A 19288-nucleotide genomic window follows, 5' to 3' on the forward strand; every position below is an offset into this window, starting at 1 on the left:
ACACATTGTGCTGTGACACAAACCAAGTTTTCTTCTCCTTCACACAGGCCGGACAGTCAGCGAGACGCTTTCAGGTCAGGGGGCGGGATACCGTCCAGCAACCACACCACACCCTACAACACCCTGTCCCGCCCCATCTCCGCTCAGGGCTACGATGACAACACCCTCAGTGCCGGCCGCATGCCTCGCCATGATGACGGCGGTTACTACGGTCACCATGGCGGCAGTCGCACGGACATGGACAGCTACTTTGCCATGAACCAGAGCAACCCGGCACTGTACGGTCACAACGACAGGGGGAACTACTCCCGCGACAGGATACCGGTGAGGGTTGTAGGGTTCTGGAGGCAGACGTCACAGGCTGAGGTGTCAACAGTATGAAACTCGCTACAAGCCTTGTGGAAAGCACTCCACAACCTCACATACACATGCACACACACACACACACACACACTCACACTCACACTCACACACACACACTACTCCGTATAAAGTTAAGTAACAATGTAGTTGACATCACTTTAACAAGTTGTATTGATTATGCAACCTATTAATTTTGACTCGCATGTACAAACAGAGTCTGTGCAATGACCCGGTTTCGAGTGTGTGTGTGTGCGTATTTGACCATGGTAAACTTTACCATTGCATTTTTTGGGTAAATGCAGGTGGCATAGGAACCAAACGTGGTAATTTGGTAGGGTCTTAAAAAGATCTTTGAAGTCACTCCCTTTATGGTAATTTGGTATGCAGGATGAGAGGTCAGAATCAAGGTCATTATTTGAGAAAATAGAAAAAAAAAATTACTGTAGACCGTATCATCCATCCAGATTTTCATTGAACATGACATTGTAACTGAAGACCAAGAGACGTGCAGAGCTGCAGCTGCCTGAACGTCCTCCATGTGTACATGCACTGTGAGATCAGATGTGCACACTGAAGGCTGTACCTCAGTCACGGAGGATCCAGAAAGAAACTGAGCACCCTTCAGAGTGATTCCCCTTTGTCCCATCCCTCTGTTCTGTAGACGTAGCCTTGTTCTGAATGAGGCGTTGCTCTTTTACAGCCTGTTTGTTTAACTGTGTGCTGTGAGCTGGGTGAGTGGACCTGGGTTCAGTGTTGACCTCCACAGAGTGAACAGCCGAGGTCAGTGTCTGTCACACAAAGTGCAGGAGGTTCTTTTATTCCTTTGCCCCTACGGCTCTTGGCAGGTCATTTCTTTTTTTTTTCTTTTTCTTTTTCTTTTTTAAATACTGCTTGTGTTCCATGATCACCGTCATGTTAGTCTGAATCATGTCAGAGAATAGGTTGACTATACAGACTGGTTTGACAAAACGACAGACATGAACATTGTTGTTTTCTGTTGTTGTTCTAATTGGCACTATTGGTAAGAGGCGTACATGACTGACTGATTCAGCCGGAGAGCATCCCGATCAACGACCTTGGCCCTGGCTACGCCCCCCTAGACGAGCCCCGCCCCCACAAGAAGCCGGTGGGAGGTGTGCCCCTGTTCCCCAACCTGCCTCCGGTACGTGGCATGCTGTGCTGCTTAGTCACTGATAGATAGCTCTGTTCTCACGCTGTGCTGGTTAGTCACTGATAGATAGCTCTGTTCTCACGCTGTGCTGGTTAGTCACTGATAGATAGCTCTGTTCTCACGCTGTGCTGCTTAGTCACTGATAGATATCTCTGTTCTCACGCTGTGCTGCTTAGTCACTGATAGATAGCTCTGTTCTCACGCTGTGCTGGTTAGTCACTGATAGATAGCTCTGTTCTCACACTGTGCTGGTTAGTCACTGATAGATAGCTCTGTTCTCACACTGTGCTGGTTAGTCACTGATAGATATCTCTGTTCTCACGCTGTGCTGCTTAGTCACTGATAGATATCTCTGTTCTCACGCTGTGCTGCTTAGTCACTGATAGATATCTCTGTTCTCACACTGTGCTGGTTAGTCACTGATAGATATCTCTGTTCTCACGCTGTGCTGCTTAGTCACTGATAGATAGCTCTGTTCTCACACTGTGCTGGTTAGTCACTGATAGATAGCTCTGTTCTCACACTGTGCTGGTTAGTCACTGATAGATAGCTCTGTTCTCACGCTGTGCTGGTTAGTCACTGATAGATAGCTCTGTTCTCACACTGTGCTGGTTAGTCACTGATAGATAGCTCTGTTCTCACGCTGTGCTGCTTAGTCACTGATAGATATCTCTGTTCTCACGCTGTGCTGCTTAGTCACTGATAGATATCTCTGTTCTCACGCTGTGCTGGTTAGTCACTGATAGATAGCTCTGTTCTCACGCTGTGCTGCTTAGTCACTGATAGATATCTCTGTTCTCACGCTGTGCTGCTTAGTCACTGATAGATATCTCTGTTCTCACACTGTGCTGGTTAGTCACTGATAGATATCTCTGTTCTCACGCTGTGCTGCTTAGTCACTGATAGATAGCTCTGTTCTCACACTGTGCTGCTTAGTCACTGATAGATAGCTCTGTTCTCACACTGCTGGTTAGTCACTGATAGATAGCTCTGTTCTCACGCTGTGCTGGTTAGTCACTGATAGATAGCTCTGTTCTCACACTGCTGGTTAGTCACTGATAGATAGCTCTGTTCTCACGCTGTGCTGGTTAGTCACTGATAGATAGCTCTGTTCTCACACTGCTGGTTAGTCACTGATAGATATCTCTGTTCTCACACTGTGCTGCTTAGTCACTGATAGATATCTCTGTTCTCACGCTGTGCTGCTTAGTCACTGATAGATAGCTCTGTTCTCACACTGCTGGTTAGTCACTGATAGATAGCTCTGTTCTCACGCTGTGCTGGTTAGTCACTGATAGATATCTGTTCTCACACTGTGCTGGTTAGTCACTGATAGATAGCTCTGTTCTCACACTGTGCTGGTTAGTCACTGATAGATATCTCTGTTCTCACGCTGTGCTGGTTAGTCACTGATAGATATCTCTGTTCTCACGCTGTGCTGGTTAGTCACTGATAGATATCTCTGTTCTCACACTGTGCTGGTTAGTCACTGATAGATAGCTCTGTTCTCACGCTGTGTTGTGGTCAGTACACACTGTGCCATGCCATGTTTCAGGGTCAGTACACACTGTGCCATGCCGTGTTTCAGGGTCAGTACACACTGTGCCATGCCGTGTTTCAGGGTCAGTACACACTGTGCCATGCCGTGTTTCAGGGTCAGTACACACTGTGCCATGCCGTGTTTCAGGGTCAGTACACACTGTGCCATGCCGTGTTTCAGGGTCAGTACACACTGTGCCATGCCGTGTTTCAGGGTCAGTACACACTGTGCCATGCCGTGTTTCAGGGTCAGTACACACTGTGCCATGCCATGTTTCAGGGTCAGTACACACTGTGCCATGCCGTGTTTCAGGGTCAGTACACACTGTGCCATGCCATGTTTCAGGGTCAGTACACACTGTGCCATGCCATGTTTCAGGGAGCAGCAGAGGCAGACCAGTCCTCCCAGGAGCTGAGCACGGTGCCTGAACCTCTCTATGCACAAGTCAACAAGGGGCGGCGACGGAACGAAGACTACGGCCGACAGGGGGGAGTGATGATGGACGGGTCAGGGGGTCAGGGCGGGGCCGACTCCTGGGTCTGACCATGGGACGGGCGCAGTGATCTGTGTGGATGATACCTCTTTGTTTTTTGCCCCCCTTGTGAAGCTGTGAGCAATGACAGCAAGTGCGATGCTGCCTCAACACATCTGCTGAAAACGCCCCTCTGTGCTGTGTATGTGTGTATGTCTGCAGACCTGTGTGTTCTGAGCAGCTTTATGGTGTGAGGAAAGCGTTGCTGGGGGAGGGGGCAGGAGGTTGAAGTTACAGTGAACGTGTTAGCCAGCAGTGCAGTGTTGCTGTGTTGTGATGGCACGGTGCTGTGCAACAGTTGGAGAGAGGAGAATATGGTGGTGGTGGCAGTGAAATGCACAGAATGAGATGAAGGATGTTGTAGCTGTATCCACCGTCATCGGCTGGTGGCTCCATGGTGTGTGTGGGTTGTATCACCCACTGACCGCAGTGACCACTGCACTGCTGGCTGGCAGCTGGACACTGCTTCATCACCGTCAGCCATGACCAGTCATGTGACCTGCTGTGTGGGCCGTGACCAGTCATGTGACCTGCTGTGTGGGCCGTGATGCACTCACCTCCTCTCATCTCTCACCAACCCACCTTCCCTGCAGGTCGCTCCAGCTCCCAATTCATCTCCCTCTTTCCACACACCTCACCCGTCTCTCTCTCTTCCCCCCCAGCCCCCTTCCTCTGCCCTGTGTTAGCTGAAGAAGGATGTGAGACCACCGTATTGACCCATATCCCTGATATCACACGCCTTCCTCTGCCCTGTGTTAGCTGAAGAAGGATGTGAGACCACCGTATCGACCCATATCCCTGATATCACACGCCTTCCTCTGCCCTGTGTTAGCTGAAGAAGGATGTGAGACCACCGTATCGACCCATATCCCTGATATCACACGCCTTCCTCTGCCCTGTGTTAGCTGAAGAAGGATGTGAGACCAGCATATCGACACATGTCAGCACCAAGATTCAGTCTCTGTGATCAGGTGTGTCCACATGTGCTGACAGTGTGAGCTGTATCCAGGTGGTGGAAACCTACACGGTGTAGTTCCATGACATGAAGAGTGATCCACCATCTCCTCACAGACAGTGACTCCCTGCTGTCAGACATCACTGGGGAAATGAATGTCCCTCAAGCAGACCGGGCGTGTAGCGACTGGCAAGAAAAAGTCAGCACCAACCTGTTGTCAGTGGTGGCCGACAGGAAGACCTTCACAGATCACAGACCAGCAGTTGTGTGGGTGACAGCCTTCAGCAGCAGGTGTGTGGGACAGTGACCTGCTGCCTGACACACACACAGTCACCACATGGAGAATGCTGAGCACCACTGAAGCAAAACTGTCGCACAGGGTTTCTTGATGGAAGCCTCCGTTTACCTGGATGTGTCAGACATTCCTCTGTTTCTTCAGTGGTGTTTGGACATGTCATCATTCAACTTGTGTGTTTGGACATGTCGACTTTCATCTTGGTCAAACCTGCTGTTGACGTTGTCTGTTAACTACTCTGGACAGGTATTCATAGTTTCAGTTGGCTTTTTGTCATTCTGTTTGTTTTTATATGCATCTGTTGACGTCACTCTAAATGCTTTGAATCTAAGATTGTTTTGTTGCATGTACATCAGTCTAAGTTGTTATTTAGAGCAATAAGACAGCAATAATGATCAGAATGATACAAGTTTTGTTTTAGGGCTGCACTGCCTTGAATGAATTGACATATCAACAGGTTAGCAGTATATGCAAGGAACTGTCAGTGCAAATTGAAAACAGAAAGAAAATGGCGCCAGATATTCACAAAGAATGAATTCTATATTGTTAGAGGTTAACATTATTCAGGAACTTCAGAAGTGGGACAGAGAAACTCTTTGCAAAAGAACAGAACAAAGCTAGGACCATGCCAGAAAAAAGAGAAATGTTTGTTGTTTTTCCTAACAGCTTTAGTTTTGGACTTGGAGGAGATATTTGTATCACCAATCATGATAAAAAATCGGTTCCTACTATTTCTTCTGATTAAACCTAGACGCTAATCAACTATTTCAGAAGGGTCATTTTGTGGGGAGGTTCATGGTTTTAGGAATAGTGGTTCAGAGGATCAAGATGTTTGTAAGTAATATAGTATCATGTAATGATGTGCATGGACTGTATCACACATTTCTTGTGACTGAACACAAGATTTGATAAATTAGACATTTTCTGCTGCAGAGAGGCACAGAACTTGTGTTAGAAGGGTTGTTAGGGGTTGGTTGTTGGCTTGTTTTTTGATGTTTTTTATGTTATTTTTATTATTGCTTCATTGGGGAGGTGTTTTTTGTGTGTATTTGATATTTTTTGTATGTTTGGTTGGATTTTATTTGTTGTTGTTTGCTCTTTGATATGTTTGCTTTTAGTAGTGGCAGTGCTGTCTTGTCGTATGTTTTGTTCTGACAACAGTCATGGATCACGAGCTGTCACAGGTATCGGTGGATTTATGCAAATGACCTAACATGTGTAACAGACACGTAATACAAATGTAGCAGTAACACATGTAACAGATACTTTTTGATAAACGCAAAAGATGTAACATATTTTGTCACAGAGGGTTATTGTTTGATAAACACTAATGATGTATCATTTCCTGGTCTACCATTTTCCGGTAAGGCAGACTTGAAAACAGTGCAGCTATTGGCTTTTCACAGCATACACTGACACTTTGTGTCTCTCAGATTGTGTCATCTGGGCTCAAACAGACATTGTGTCATTTGCATTGCAGTTGTAAGCGTAGAGTTCACTTTGACAACATATTTAGAGTTCACTTTGACAACCTATTTAGAGTTCACTTTGACAACCTGTTGGCTGTTGCAGTGTTAGCCAAAAGGTTTGGGAATTGTACAGTGGAATGTGCTTAGTTATGCTTAGTGATCTGAGCCGTTAGATATAACATGGACTGACAGTGTTTAAGACACTGTCTAATGCTGACACTGTGGAGAAGTAGCTATATATCTGTTGACAGCACCTCCACCAAACCTGTCAGGCAACCCCTCAGTCTGTGTGGGGTTTTCGTTTTGTGATTCACTGCAGAGTATATAGAGAGAACAAACCAAGACGGACGGACAAACCAGAGTCTGCTGCTCTCTGCTCTTGTAAGGCAGTGGCACGTGGTTGTGTTCTGGTACTTCTACTGCAGGACCATACTGAATGGTTGTGGCTTCATGTGGGTATGTATGTTCAGAGACCTGCACTGTGCTGAATGGCTGTGGCTTCATGTGGGTCTGTGATCAGACTGCTGGATTGGTTCAGGACAGAGGAGTCAGGAGGAGCAGTGCTAGAACCAGAACAGCAGGTTTGTTCAGTAGTCGTGTCGAGTTCCTGTGTTCCTGTGGTGCAGGTCTTCTGTCCTCCTGCTGTTGGCTCTGTGTACCCAGAGTTTGTTGACAGCACTGACCGTCTCCGTGCTTTCTGAGGGGGCGGTAGGGAGAGGGAGGATGTGTGTGGGGTGGGGGAGGAAGGTGTGTGGTAGGAGCTGTCCTGTGTGGACCCACACTGGCTGTGTCCAGTATCCACAGTCTGACCACTGGTCACTGGGGATCACCTGGTAACTCTACTGGTGGACACTGGGTGGGACAGTGGACACCTGCCAGCAACACCACACTTTGCAAACCCAGGTGTGTGTTTCCTGTGGGACAGCCTTGTCTGTCAATCAGATCTACAAACCCAGGTGTGTGTTTCCTGTGGGACAGCCTTGTCTGTCAATCAGATCTACAAACCCAGGTGTGTGTTTCCTGTGGGGCAGCCTTGTCTGTCAATCAGATCTACAAACCCAGGTGTGTGTTTCCAGTGGGGTAGGCTTGCCTGTCAAAACAGAAATTACAATTTGCAAACTGTGGTGCATTTTATTACTATATTACCCCTAAAAACAATTGTATATCATGAACTTTGATGTTTTTTGTTGTTGTTTTTTTTGCTCTTGTTTTTTTTTCTTTTATGTGTAGGTATTGCAGAATGTAACTGTTACGTTTAGGTTTTTGGTGTACATAGTGAGTTGGTTCCTGCATGAGGATGTGATTATTACAAACAGGATCCTATTTATTCTGTGCTCATATATTCATTGCCTATGTGTCTGTACTGTAGTTTGAAAGGATCATGTGTTATTTTGTGATGACAGAGGAACATGTGTTTTGTGATGACAGAGGATCATGTGTTGTGTGATGACAGAGGATCATGTGTTGTGTTTTGTGAGGATCATGTGTTGTGTTTTGTGATGACAGAGGAACATGTGTTTTGTGATGACAGAGGAACATGTGTTGTGTGATGACAGAGGATCATGTGTTGTGTTTTGTGATGACAGAGGATCATGTGTTGTGTGATGACAGAGGATCATGTGTTGTGTGATGACAGAGGATCATGTGTTTTGTGATGACAGAGGATCATGTGTTGTATGATGACAGAGGATCATGTGTTGTGTTTTGTGATGACAGAGGATCATGTGTTGTGTTTTGTGATGACAGAGGATCATGTGTTTTGTGATGACAGAGGATCATGTGTTGTGTTTTGTGATGACAGAGGATCATGTGTTTTTGTGATGACAGAGGATCATGTGTTGTGTTTTGTGATGACAGAGGATCATGTGTTTTGTGATGACAGAGGATCATGTGTTGTGTTTTGTGATGACAGAGGATCATGTGTTTTGTGATGACAGAGGATCATGTGTTGTGTGATGACAGAGGATCATGTGTTGTGTTTTGTGATGACAGGATCATGTGTTGTGTGATGACAGAGGATCATGTGTTTTGTGATGACAGAGGATCATGTGTTGTGTTTTGTGATGACAGAGGATCATGTGTTTTGTGATGACAGAGGATCATGTGTTGTGTTTTGTGATGACAGAGGATCATGTGTTGTGTGATGACAGAGGATCATGTGTTTTGTGATGACAGAGGATCATGTGTTGTGTTTTGTGATGACAGAGGATCATGTGTTGTGTTGTGTGATGACAGAGGATCATGTGTTTTGTGATGACAGAGGATCATGTGTTGTGTTGTGTGATGACAGAGGATCATGTGTTGTGTTTTGTGATGACAGAGGATCATGTGTTGTGTTGTGTGATGACAGAGGATCATGTGTTGTGTGATGACAGAGGATCATGTGTTTTGTGATGACAGAGGATCATGTGTTGTGTTTTGTGATGACAGAGGATCATGTGTTGTGTTTTGTGATGACGGAGGATCATGTGTTGTGTTTTGTGATGACAGAGGATCATGTGTTGTGTGATGTCAGAGGATCATGTGTTGTGTTTTGTGATGACGGAGGATCATGTGTTGTGTTTTGTGATGACAGAGGATCATGTGTTGTGTGATGACAGAGGATCATGTGTTGTGTTTTGTGATGACAGAGGATCATGTGTTGTGTTTTGTGATGACGGAGGATCATGTGTTGTGTTTTGTGATGACAGAGGATCATGTGTTGTGTGATGACAGAGGATCATGTGTTTTGTGATGACAGAGGATCATGTGTTGTGTTTTGTGATGACAGAGGATCATGTGTTGTGTTGTGTGATGACAGAGGATCATGTGTTTTGTGATGACAGAGGATCATGTGTTGTGTTGTGTGATGACAGAGGATCATGTGTTGTGTTTTTTGATGACAGAGGATCATGTGTTGTGTTGTGTGATGACAGAGGATCATGTGTTGTGTGATGACAGAGGATCATGTGTTTTGTGATGACAGAGGATCATGTGTTTTGTGATGACAGAGGATCATGTGTTGTGTGATGACAGAGGATCATGTGTTGTGTTGTGTGATGACAGAGGATCATGTGTTGTGTTTTGTGATGACAGAGGATCATGTGTTGTGTGATGACAGAGGATCATGTGTTGTGTTTTGTGATGACGGAGGATTGATGGATACTTAGACACAGTGAGAACTGTGAGAGGGGTGTGCAGCAGGTGTGGTGTCGTGAGGTGTGCTGTAGGTCACTAGGTGTGTCAGGTGTGTGGCTGCCTGGAAGGGGCAGAGCAGTGTGTGATGTGTGTCCACCTTGTTACTGTTGATCCCTCGGACGGACTGACACGCTGGAGGCAGCAGAGGACAGGGTCCTTGTGCTGTGTTGTCAGGACTGTGTGTTGGGGGGCACCACCCTTCAGGAACTGTTGAGTTTTGATGCACTGTGACACCTGTCCCAGGTGATTGTTGTTTTCCTTTTTCCTTTCTCCCGCCATGCCCACAGGTCTGGCTAAGTGGATGCATACGTTTCTCAAAGGCCTGTTTCCTGGCCAAGGGGAAATTGTCTTATGAAATTGTGTGTGTGTGTTTGGAGGGGGGAAAGGGGGGCAGGAGGGGATGTCCTGTGGTTGGTTTGGGAAACAGAAAAGATCAGCCCCTGTCGTTTCATCACAGATCAGTAGAGCAAGGTTGAAGACGTGGTGCATGGAAGAACACAGCAGTGCACACAGACCCAGCATTGGTGGTGGTGGTGGTGGTGGTGGGTGTGCACACGTTTGTTCTCATTGTTGACACGTTCTTGTGACACGCACATCTGCGCTGAACACGTTGCGGTGCTGTGACATTCCTCTAACATCCACTGCCATGGTTCCCACAAGGAATGGGTGACGGGGGGAGAAGCAGCAATGGCTGACAGCAACACATGTCACACTGTGTGATTGGCTGTGTTGTCCTGGCTGACCTTGGGTCACCATGTGTCGTCAGTCAGCTGCTGCCATGGAGTGTGTATCATGGATGTTGTTTACTAGCGGTCAGTCTCCTTCACCAACATGAACCAAACTGTCCCAGGGGTAACACGACTGGCACTCACACTGTCTGAATGTTGTGTGTGGAAGCAGTGGCAGGACTTAGCTGTCAGCCGTGACCAGGCTTCTGTTGGCCAGCAGAACTCCAACTCTCAGAAAAATGGAAGAAGATAATGACTGCAGTCGCTGGCATGAGTGTTGTGGTGCTCATCGTTATTTTGGGGGGATGGGGGCATGGGGCGTGCAGAAATTCTTATTCAGCATGACTATTGGCAAAATCTCAGTTGTTTTTCTGAAGAAGAAATGAATGGTCAGCATTGCTGTGACATGAGTGTTGGAGCTGTTGATAATAATGTGCATGCTTGTTTGAATATATTCATGACTGATGTTGTTGCTCATAGTAGCTCAGTCAACAGTCTGTGAGGGAGAAGAAAGTCCCCACACACCTCTCCATCCCAGAGAATGTGTGCTGAGAGGTGTTGAACAAAGACATGTCTACATGTATGTTATTGTGTCAGCAGGGTAGGTGACAGAGGGATTGCTTTCAGCTCCTGTCACCCACTATAACATGCCATCATTCTGGAAAGGGAGACCAGTGTTGCTGCCTTCAAGGCAACGCAGTCAGAAATGGCCTCACATGCAGTCCTTTCAGTTTCACCCAAACACTGTGCGACTTTTCACTGGCCTCTGAGGACACAAACGTGCATGTAGCAGTAGCTTCCACAGTGGGCGGTGCAGGGAGGATGGGGCCTCTGACGTGAAGACCTGTGCCAGGGTGGTGTGGTTTCTGGTCCTGTGTACAGCCCTCAGTGACACAGCCACAGGTGTCAGTGTACCCCACCTGGCTGTCTGGCATCAGGGTGGTGTGGTGCCTGGTGTACAGCCCTCAGTGACACAGGTGTGAATGTACCCCCACCTGGCTGGCTGGCATCAGGGTGGTGTGGTGCCTGGTGTACAGCCCTCAGTGACAGAGACACAGGTATCACTATCAGTGTACCCCACCTGGCTGTCTGGCATCAGGGTGGTGTGGTGCCTGGTGTACAGCCCTCAGTGACACAGACACAGGTGTGAATGTACCCCACCTGGCTGTCTGGCATCAGGGTGGTGTGGTGCCTGGTGTACAGCCCTCAGTGACACAGACACAGGTGTGAATGTACCCCACCTGGCTGTCTGGCCTCAGGGTGGTGTGGTGTCTGGTGTACAGCCCTCAGAGACACAGACACAGGTATCAGTGTACCCCAGCTGGCTGTCTGGCATCAGGGTGGTGTGGTGCCTGGTGTACAGCCCTCAGTGACACAGACACAGGTGTGAATGTATCCCACCTGGTTGTCTGGCATCAGGGTGGTGTGGTGCCTGGTGTACAGCCCTCAGTGACAGAGACACAGGTATCACTATCAGTGTACCCCACCTGGCTGTCTGGCATCAGGGTGGTGTGGTGCCTGGTGTACAGCCCTCAGTGACAGAGACACAGGTATCACTATCAGTGTACCCCACCTGGCTGTCTGGCATCAGGGTGGTGTGGTGCCTGGTGTACAGCCCTCAGTGACACAGACACAGGTATGAATGTACCCCACCTGGTTGTCTGGCATCAGGGTGGTGTGGTGCCTGGTGTACAGCCCTCAGTGACACAGACACAGGTGTGAATGTATCCCACCTGGTTGTCTGGCATCAGGGTGGTGTGGTGCCTGGTGTACAGCCCTCAGTGACACAGACACAGGTGTGAATGTACCCCACCTGGTTGTCTGGCATCAGGGTGGTGTGGTGCCTGGTGTACAGCCCTCAGTGACACAGACACAGGTGTGAATGTATCCCACCTGGCTGTCGGGCATCAGGGTGGTGTGGTGCATGGTGTACAGCCCTCAGTGACACAGACACAGGTATCACTATCAGTGTACCCCAGCTGGCTGTCGGGCATCAGGGTGGTGTGGTGCCTGGTGTACAGCCCTCAGTGACACAGACACAGGTGTGAATGTATCCCACCTGGCTGTCGGGCATCAGGGTGGTGTGGTGTCTGGTGTACAGCCCTCAGTGACACAGACACAGGTGTGAATGTACCCCACCTGGCTGTCGGGCATCAGGGTGGTGTGGTGCCTGGTGTACAGCCCTCAGTGACACAGACACAGGTGTGAATGTACCCCACCTGGTTGTCTGGCATCAGGGTGGTGTGGTGTCTGGTGTACAGCCCTCAGTGACACAGACACAGGTGTGAATGTATCCCACCTGGTTGTCTGGCATCAGGGTGGTGTGGTGCCTGGTGTACAGCCCTCAGTGACACAGACACAGGTGTGAATGTACCCCACCTGGTTGTCTGGCATCAGGGTGGTGTGGTGCCTGGTGTACAGCCCTCAGTGACACAGACACAGGTGTGAATGTACCCCACCTGGTTGTCTGGCATCAGGGTGGTGTGGTGTCTGGTGTACAGCCCTCAGTGACACAGACACAGGTGTGAATGTATCCCACCTGGTTGTCTGGCCTCAGGGTGGTGTGGTGCCTGGTGTACAGCCCTCAGTGACACAGACACAGGTGTGAATGTACCCCACCTGGTTGTCTGGCCTCAGGGTGGTGTGGTGTCTGGTGTACAGCCCTCAGTGACACAGACACAGGTGTGAATGTATCCCACCTGGTTGTCTGGCCTCAGGGTGGTGTGGTGCCTGGTGTACAGCCCTCAGTGACACAGACACAGGTGTGAATGTATCCCACCTGGTTGTCTGGCATCAGGGTGGTGTGGTGCCTGGTGTACAGCCCTCAGTGACACAGACACAGGTGTGAATGTATCCCACCTGGTTGTCTGGCCTCAGGGTGGTGTGGTGTCTGGTGTACAGCCCTCAGTGACACAGACACAGGTATCAGTGTACCCCAGCTGGCTGTCTGGCATCAGGGTGGTGTCATGAGGGTGGATCGTGCTGAGCGCACGCCGTGGGTTCAGCTTTGTTTCCTGTGTGATTCCAGCCATGGCCTTTTTGTCTTCTGCAGGCTGTGGCTGTAACTTGCTTCCCCAACCTGCTGCTTTGTTTCCCCCTTTGTTTCTCCTCACGTCCACCATATTGTTCCACTCCCCCCCCCCCCCCCCCGACATGTGAAGCTTTTCAAGTCTCTAGGATCTGATTAGTGTTCTCCCGATTCCAGTTAAACATTTGTGATATACATGCTTATTGCTACATTTCACTGCTCATGTTTATTGTCAAGTGTTTGTACAGAGGATGTACAGGTTTTGAGGGTTCTGGTATGCTGTACCATTTTCATTGTCAGCTGTTTGGGGTTGTTGTTTTTTTGTCTTTTTTGCCAAGTGTTCCCTTTAATCAGTCTGTGTGTGAAAGTGAAGGCAGGTGAATTTCAGGAGCAGAGCGTTTTGGTGGCTGACTGTGTGAACACAGCAACCACACTGAACAGAACAGCATTCATGGTATTGACTCTTTAGGTGTGGTTGTGATTTTTATACGTATGTAATGCTTGTTCACAGTGGCAAGAGGATTTTCTGTGGGAGGGGTCTATTTTTGATGGGGTAGGTGTACTGTTTGACTTGTACCTTTTTGGCTTTTTTGGGGGGTTTTTCATGCCATATTTCACAAAATTCATCAATGAAGTGGATTTGAATTGGCTCAAAATAAACTGGGATATATTTTCATGCAGAATCTTGTCATTTTTAGTAACATGTCAGAGGTGATTTGTTTTTAATCAAAATCATGCATTATATTTCTTTTCAGCATGAATTTGTGTCTGACCAGATTTCTATTTTATTGTGCATTTATTTTCCATGAGTTTATTGGTAATTATCATTACAAAGGAACATGCCGTTGGTTGTTTAATGTAGGTGCATTGTGTTCATCAGCTAGAGTTGTGTGCAGATGTTATATGAGGAGGAAACTAGTGTATTATGATTTGTATAATAGAAAGTGCTTTAAAAACATCCTAAAATCTTCACCAGTTGTGTGGTTGTACATGTGGAAAGGTTTTTTAATCTCTCTCTCTCTCTCTCTCTCTCTCTAAAAGGCTGCAGAGCCTGCTTTCAGTGATGTCAGTTATCAGATTGTAAAGATAGATCACTATTAACTATAGCTGCAGCAGATGTGATGAAATGTGTTCCCACCCCATGCATTAAGTTCCAGTCCGACATCAGTGAAAGTCTGTCACTCTGACTATTGTATCACTACCCTGGAAAGGGGTGAATCTGTCACTGTGACTATTGTATCACTACCCTGGAAAGGGGTGAATCTGTCACTGACTATTGTATCACTACCCTGGAAAGGGGTGAATCTGTCACTCTGACTATTGTATCACTACCCTGGAAAGGGGTGAATCTGTCACTGACTATTGTATCACTACCCTGGAAAGGGGTGAATCTGTCACTCTGACTATTGTATCACTACCCTGGAAAGGGGTGACTCTGTCACTCTGACTATTGTATCACTACCCTGGAAAGGGGTGAATCTGTCACTGACTATTGTATCACTACCCTGGAAAGGGGTGACTCTGTCACTCTGACTATTGTATCACTACCCTGGAAAGGGGTGAATCTGTCACTGTGACTATTGTATCACTACCCTGGAAAGGGGTGAATCTGTCACTGTGACTATTGTATCACTACCCTGGAAAGGGGTGAATCTGTCACTCTGACTATTGTATCACTACCCTGGAAAGGGGTGAATCTGTCGCTCTGACTATTGTATCACTACCCTGGAAAGGGGTGAATCTGTCACTGACTATTGTATCACTACCCTGGAAAGGGGTGACTCTGTCACTCTGACTATTGTATCACTACCCTGGAAAGGGGTGAATCTGTCACTGACTATTGTATCACTACCCTGGAAAGGGGTGAATCTGTCACTCTGACTATTGTATCACTACCCTGGAAAGGGGTGAATCTGTCACTCTGACTATTGTATCACTACCCTGGAAAGTGGTGAATCTGTCACTCTGACTATTGTATCACTACCCTGGAAAGGGGTGAATCTGTCACTGACTATTGTATCACTACCCTGGAAAGGGGTGAATCTGTCACTGACTATTGTATCACTACCCTGGAAAGGGGTGAATCTGTCACTGTGACTATTGTATCACTACCCTGGAAAGGGGTGACTCTGTCACTCTGACTATTGTATCACTACCCTGGAAAGGGGTGAATCTGTCACTCTGACTATTGTATCACTACCCTGGAAAGGGGTGAATCTGTCACTGTGACTATTGTATCACTACCCTGGAAAGGGGTGACTCTGTCACTTGACTATTGTATCACTACCCTGGAAAGGGGTGAATCTGTCACACACTATTGTCAAGGGAGGTGAAGGTACGTTTTATCTTGGTACCAGCTGATGCTTTCACACTTCCAGAATGCATCATGGGGGCTGACTGAAGCTGTGGGGTGGGGGGGGGTGACACTGTGGACTGCCAGCAATGTAAAGTGAAGTGCTGGGTGGATGGGGAGGCGGGGGTGGGGTGGGGGGGAGCCAGAAGTGGAGGCCTGTCACAGGTGGCAGCACCTGAAGTTGTGAAGAGAAAATAGGGAAGAACAGGGTGAACATGACTTCAGCACCACTGATACTGCATCAGTACTGAGAACAAATATACATTCATACATATGATTATCATCATATTATTTCTAACATTTTTAATGGTCAGAATGTGAGATTTGACTTTGTGACAGCTTGCCGCCATAGAGGCCAAGCCCCCTTTATTCAGTTATTGTCTCTTGTGTATTATGGGAGCAGAAGGAGTGTCTTTTTTTATTTCTCCCTCCTACCCTATCACTTTTCAACATTTTTCAAGAGAGGTTAGTGGATTCTGCTCACAGTAAGTTTGATACATTATTGTTGAAATGTCTGTGTGAGCTTCCGCTGGTTTGCAGTTATAAAGTAGCAGTCCTTGTTTTACTTTGTTGGCTGTAGAGCATATCAGTGGCAAAGAGAAGATGGAGGAAAGAATGCAAGACTCCGTAGCATATCTCATTTTATCTGTCAGCCTGTTGTGATGTGGTCACCTGTTGTGATGTGGTCAACAGTGGTCAACCATTGTGATGAGGTCAGCAGTGGTCAGTGGTTGTGAGAGCTCCACACTGGGGGAAGTGAAAGCCCTCTGGTGATGACTGCCCCTGGTGTGTTTCTGTTTGTAGTCGGTGTACAGTTCCCCACCCTTTGCTTTTGTCTTTTCACATACACTCCAGATTTGTAGATGGTCCGCGCTCATTTCTTGACCTTTTTATACTAAATGAAATCTAGCTCCAAATGTATTTCTGAGTTTTGTTTTTAATGACGGATACAGTTAACATCCAACTGAATGATGGAACAAATAAAGATGACTAAATTGTAATGTGTGGGTGTGTGTGGTGAGGATGAAGAGGAGGGTGAGTGTGGGTGATTGGTGTGATGAGGTGACCATGGTACTCTGACGCTAAGCAACAGAGGCAGGATAGATATATGTCTCGGGTGTGTGGAGTGTTGTCAATAATTCAACAGACACAGATCCTATCATAGTCAACACACTCCCCGCTGTCTTCATCAATACACACACATGCACACATACACAGTCACACACACACATACACACAGATGCACACACACTCACAGAGCCTCACACACACACACACACACACACACACACACAGAAGAACAATGGCTGTGTCAGGGTGTGAACCAGTGGTCAGCCCAGCTTCCCACATTGCAGGAGGTGACAGAGCCAGTGACACACACTTTGTTTTGTCAGCCACACACCGACCATCATGCCATCAAAGCTTGTGATGGGGAATTAAACCCATGAGGTTTACCAGAGCAACAAAAGCAGCTTACATGGTGTGAATGTCTTCTTTTTCTGTATGTATTCATAGGCTGCCAAGCTTGTATTCATGTCCACAAGTGGGTTTCTACATACATAAGAATTTGTCTTTTTCTCATTCATTTGGTGGGCACCCCAGTCTCCGCAGTGAAGGCAGCTTTACATACATATACATGTACAACTGTTGTAATACCACCACATAAGCAGCCAGACTCAAGTTTTAGGGGTGTGATACATGTTGGGTATGTTCTTGATTCCTTAAACTATCAAACACTAACATGGATTATAGGATCTTCAGCATCACATATTTGATGTTTCCGTGTGTGTACATACATACATACATACATACATACATACAAAGAAGTTGAAGCACTACCAGACCTGCACATATTTTGTTCTGGGAGATGAAAACAATCTGAAACCTCAACCCACCAGTTAAGCACCAAAAGTGGGGATTGAACCAATGAGCTTCAGACTGAAAAGTGAAACGCTGTAACAACTTAGCTCTAGTGGTGAAGGTGGGTACAGGTAGCTCTAGTGGTGAAGGTGGGTAGGTAGCTCTAGTGGTGATGGTGGGTACAGGAAATTAAGGAATCCAGCGACAGGAAGTGGGGACAGCTGACCACAAGATAGCAGCGTGGACACAGAGCGTTGGTTCAGGACAGAACGAGTTGGTGGTGATTCTTTTCCAGCGCTCAGCGCTATTCAAACAATATAATTATTATAGTGGGTTTTTTTTTCTCTCTCTCTCTCTGCGCGTGTGAGTGTGTCACTGTGTGTTTGTGTGTGTGTGACTCCCTCTATCATTTATCACCATGTTGTGGCGCGGTCAGACCACACACGGCAGCATTCCACGCTGCTATCGGCAGTACGGTGAAGTGGCAAGTTTTCTCCAAAGCAAAACGTTAGATAACTGTTCTTTACCTCGTGGAAATAAGTTCTGATAACGACCCACAAAGAAGGCTTTCTTTGGCTGTCGCGTCAATAGACAAAATTAATGCCCGTTTAGTGGCCGGTTTTGAACAACAGGTTCTGGTGGGCTAAGTATACCACAACGAAATCCTCCAATTTTTAGCCTCTAGAACGAACAGTCGTGTGAGACTGTGTGAACGTGAGTGTATAATATTAGGTTTGGTCACAACAGCTTCCTGTGTGAAATTCAGGCTGCTCTCCCTTGAGAGGGCGCGTGCAGTGCAGTGCAGTGAGGGGGGGCGGGATGGAGGGGGGGGGGTATGTTCTATGGCCTGAACATTAAGGCAGCAGGTTCTGCTGCTGTATGACTGCCAGGACATCTGTTTATGTAATATCCAGAAAAAACCAAAAGCGAGTTATCAAGACTTTCTCAACAATATGGTTTGAAACTTTTCTTGACATTAACATTATGCAAAGTTAAACACTATACAAAGTCTACACGGAGACATATGTCATCAAAGATAAATATGATAAATGCACTTAATCCGGAACTTTACCGCTCCCCCCCCCCCCCCCCCCCGCCCCCTCTCTCTCTCTCTCTTAACTTTACCAATCCCCCCCCCCCCTCTCTCTCTCTCCCTCTCTGTCAAGAAAAAGAAAATCCACTATTTAGTGAACTGACATATAGTGAGTGACCTGGGTAACACATGGCAGCTCACCATTGGGGATCGTTGGTACTCAGCCTGCCTCAGACCTACAGCGGGAGGGAGTGTCAAAAATACCGCTGACAAGAAGACAAGGAATATGAAGTGCTAATGAATATCTGAATGTTTCCTGGAAGCTTTCACAGGGTCAGTTTCAGTTTTAAGGAGGTGTCAAAGCTTACAGACTGATTCATACATGCTTCACCCCATCTGCGTTATAACTGAAAAAAATATAATAATTTTTTTTTTAAATATGTATAAACGCGTTAGTTACGCCTTGAGATCCTTAGCTAGGTTTGTTCAAAACATTAACATGAAATAAGTAGACAAGTAAGTATTTATATACATAAAGATATAACAAAAAGAAATCTACGTAGAGGGAAATGATTGAAAGAAAACGAGAATAACCTCAGCTCTGCAGAAGTCAGAATTTACAGGCGGGGGGAGGGGGAGAGAGAGAAAGAAACATGAATTTGGCGATGGTTGTCAATGATCGTTTCCTGAACAGCACGTCATGTCCACAGCGGGCTGACCGCTTCACACAGAGGACTGCATTGTGCAGTGCCTGCCGCCTCGCTAGCACTGTCCTTGCCACAGA

At 47.0% G+C, this 19288-nt stretch overlaps 1 protein-coding gene and 1 long non-coding RNA gene across 4 annotated transcripts in view; one reads left to right on the plus strand and one right to left on the minus strand.

Annotated features, from left to right (window-relative positions):
• The window catches only part of LOC143286689 (uncharacterized), a 56684-nt gene extending 48549 nt beyond the window's left edge, over positions 1–8135 (plus strand). For all 3 annotated transcript variants that reach the window (XM_076594354.1, XM_076594353.1, XM_076594355.1), the window contains 3 exons: positions 48–324; positions 1415–1525; positions 3453–8135. In XM_076594354.1, coding sequence (XP_076450469.1) covers positions 48–324; positions 1415–1525; positions 3453–3617 — 553 coding nt within the window. In that variant the 3' untranslated portion in view covers positions 3618–8135. The remainder of the gene's footprint in view (positions 1–47; positions 325–1414; positions 1526–3452) is intronic.
• Positions 8136–8672: 537 nt separating this feature from the next.
• On the minus strand, positions 8673–16606 carry LOC143286690 (uncharacterized). Its single transcript, XR_013055841.1, has 2 exons — positions 11804–16606; positions 8673–11631 (listed from the first exon to the last, which is right to left on the minus strand). It is a non-coding gene; the product is annotated as an uncharacterized LOC143286690 (long non-coding RNA).
• Between the last annotated feature and the right edge of the window lie 2682 nt (positions 16607–19288).

This window comes from Babylonia areolata, chromosome 10 (genome assembly GCF_041734735.1).
Source record: "Babylonia areolata isolate BAREFJ2019XMU chromosome 10, ASM4173473v1, whole genome shotgun sequence".
Lineage (NCBI taxonomy): Eukaryota > Metazoa > Mollusca > Gastropoda > Neogastropoda > Buccinidae > Babylonia > Babylonia areolata.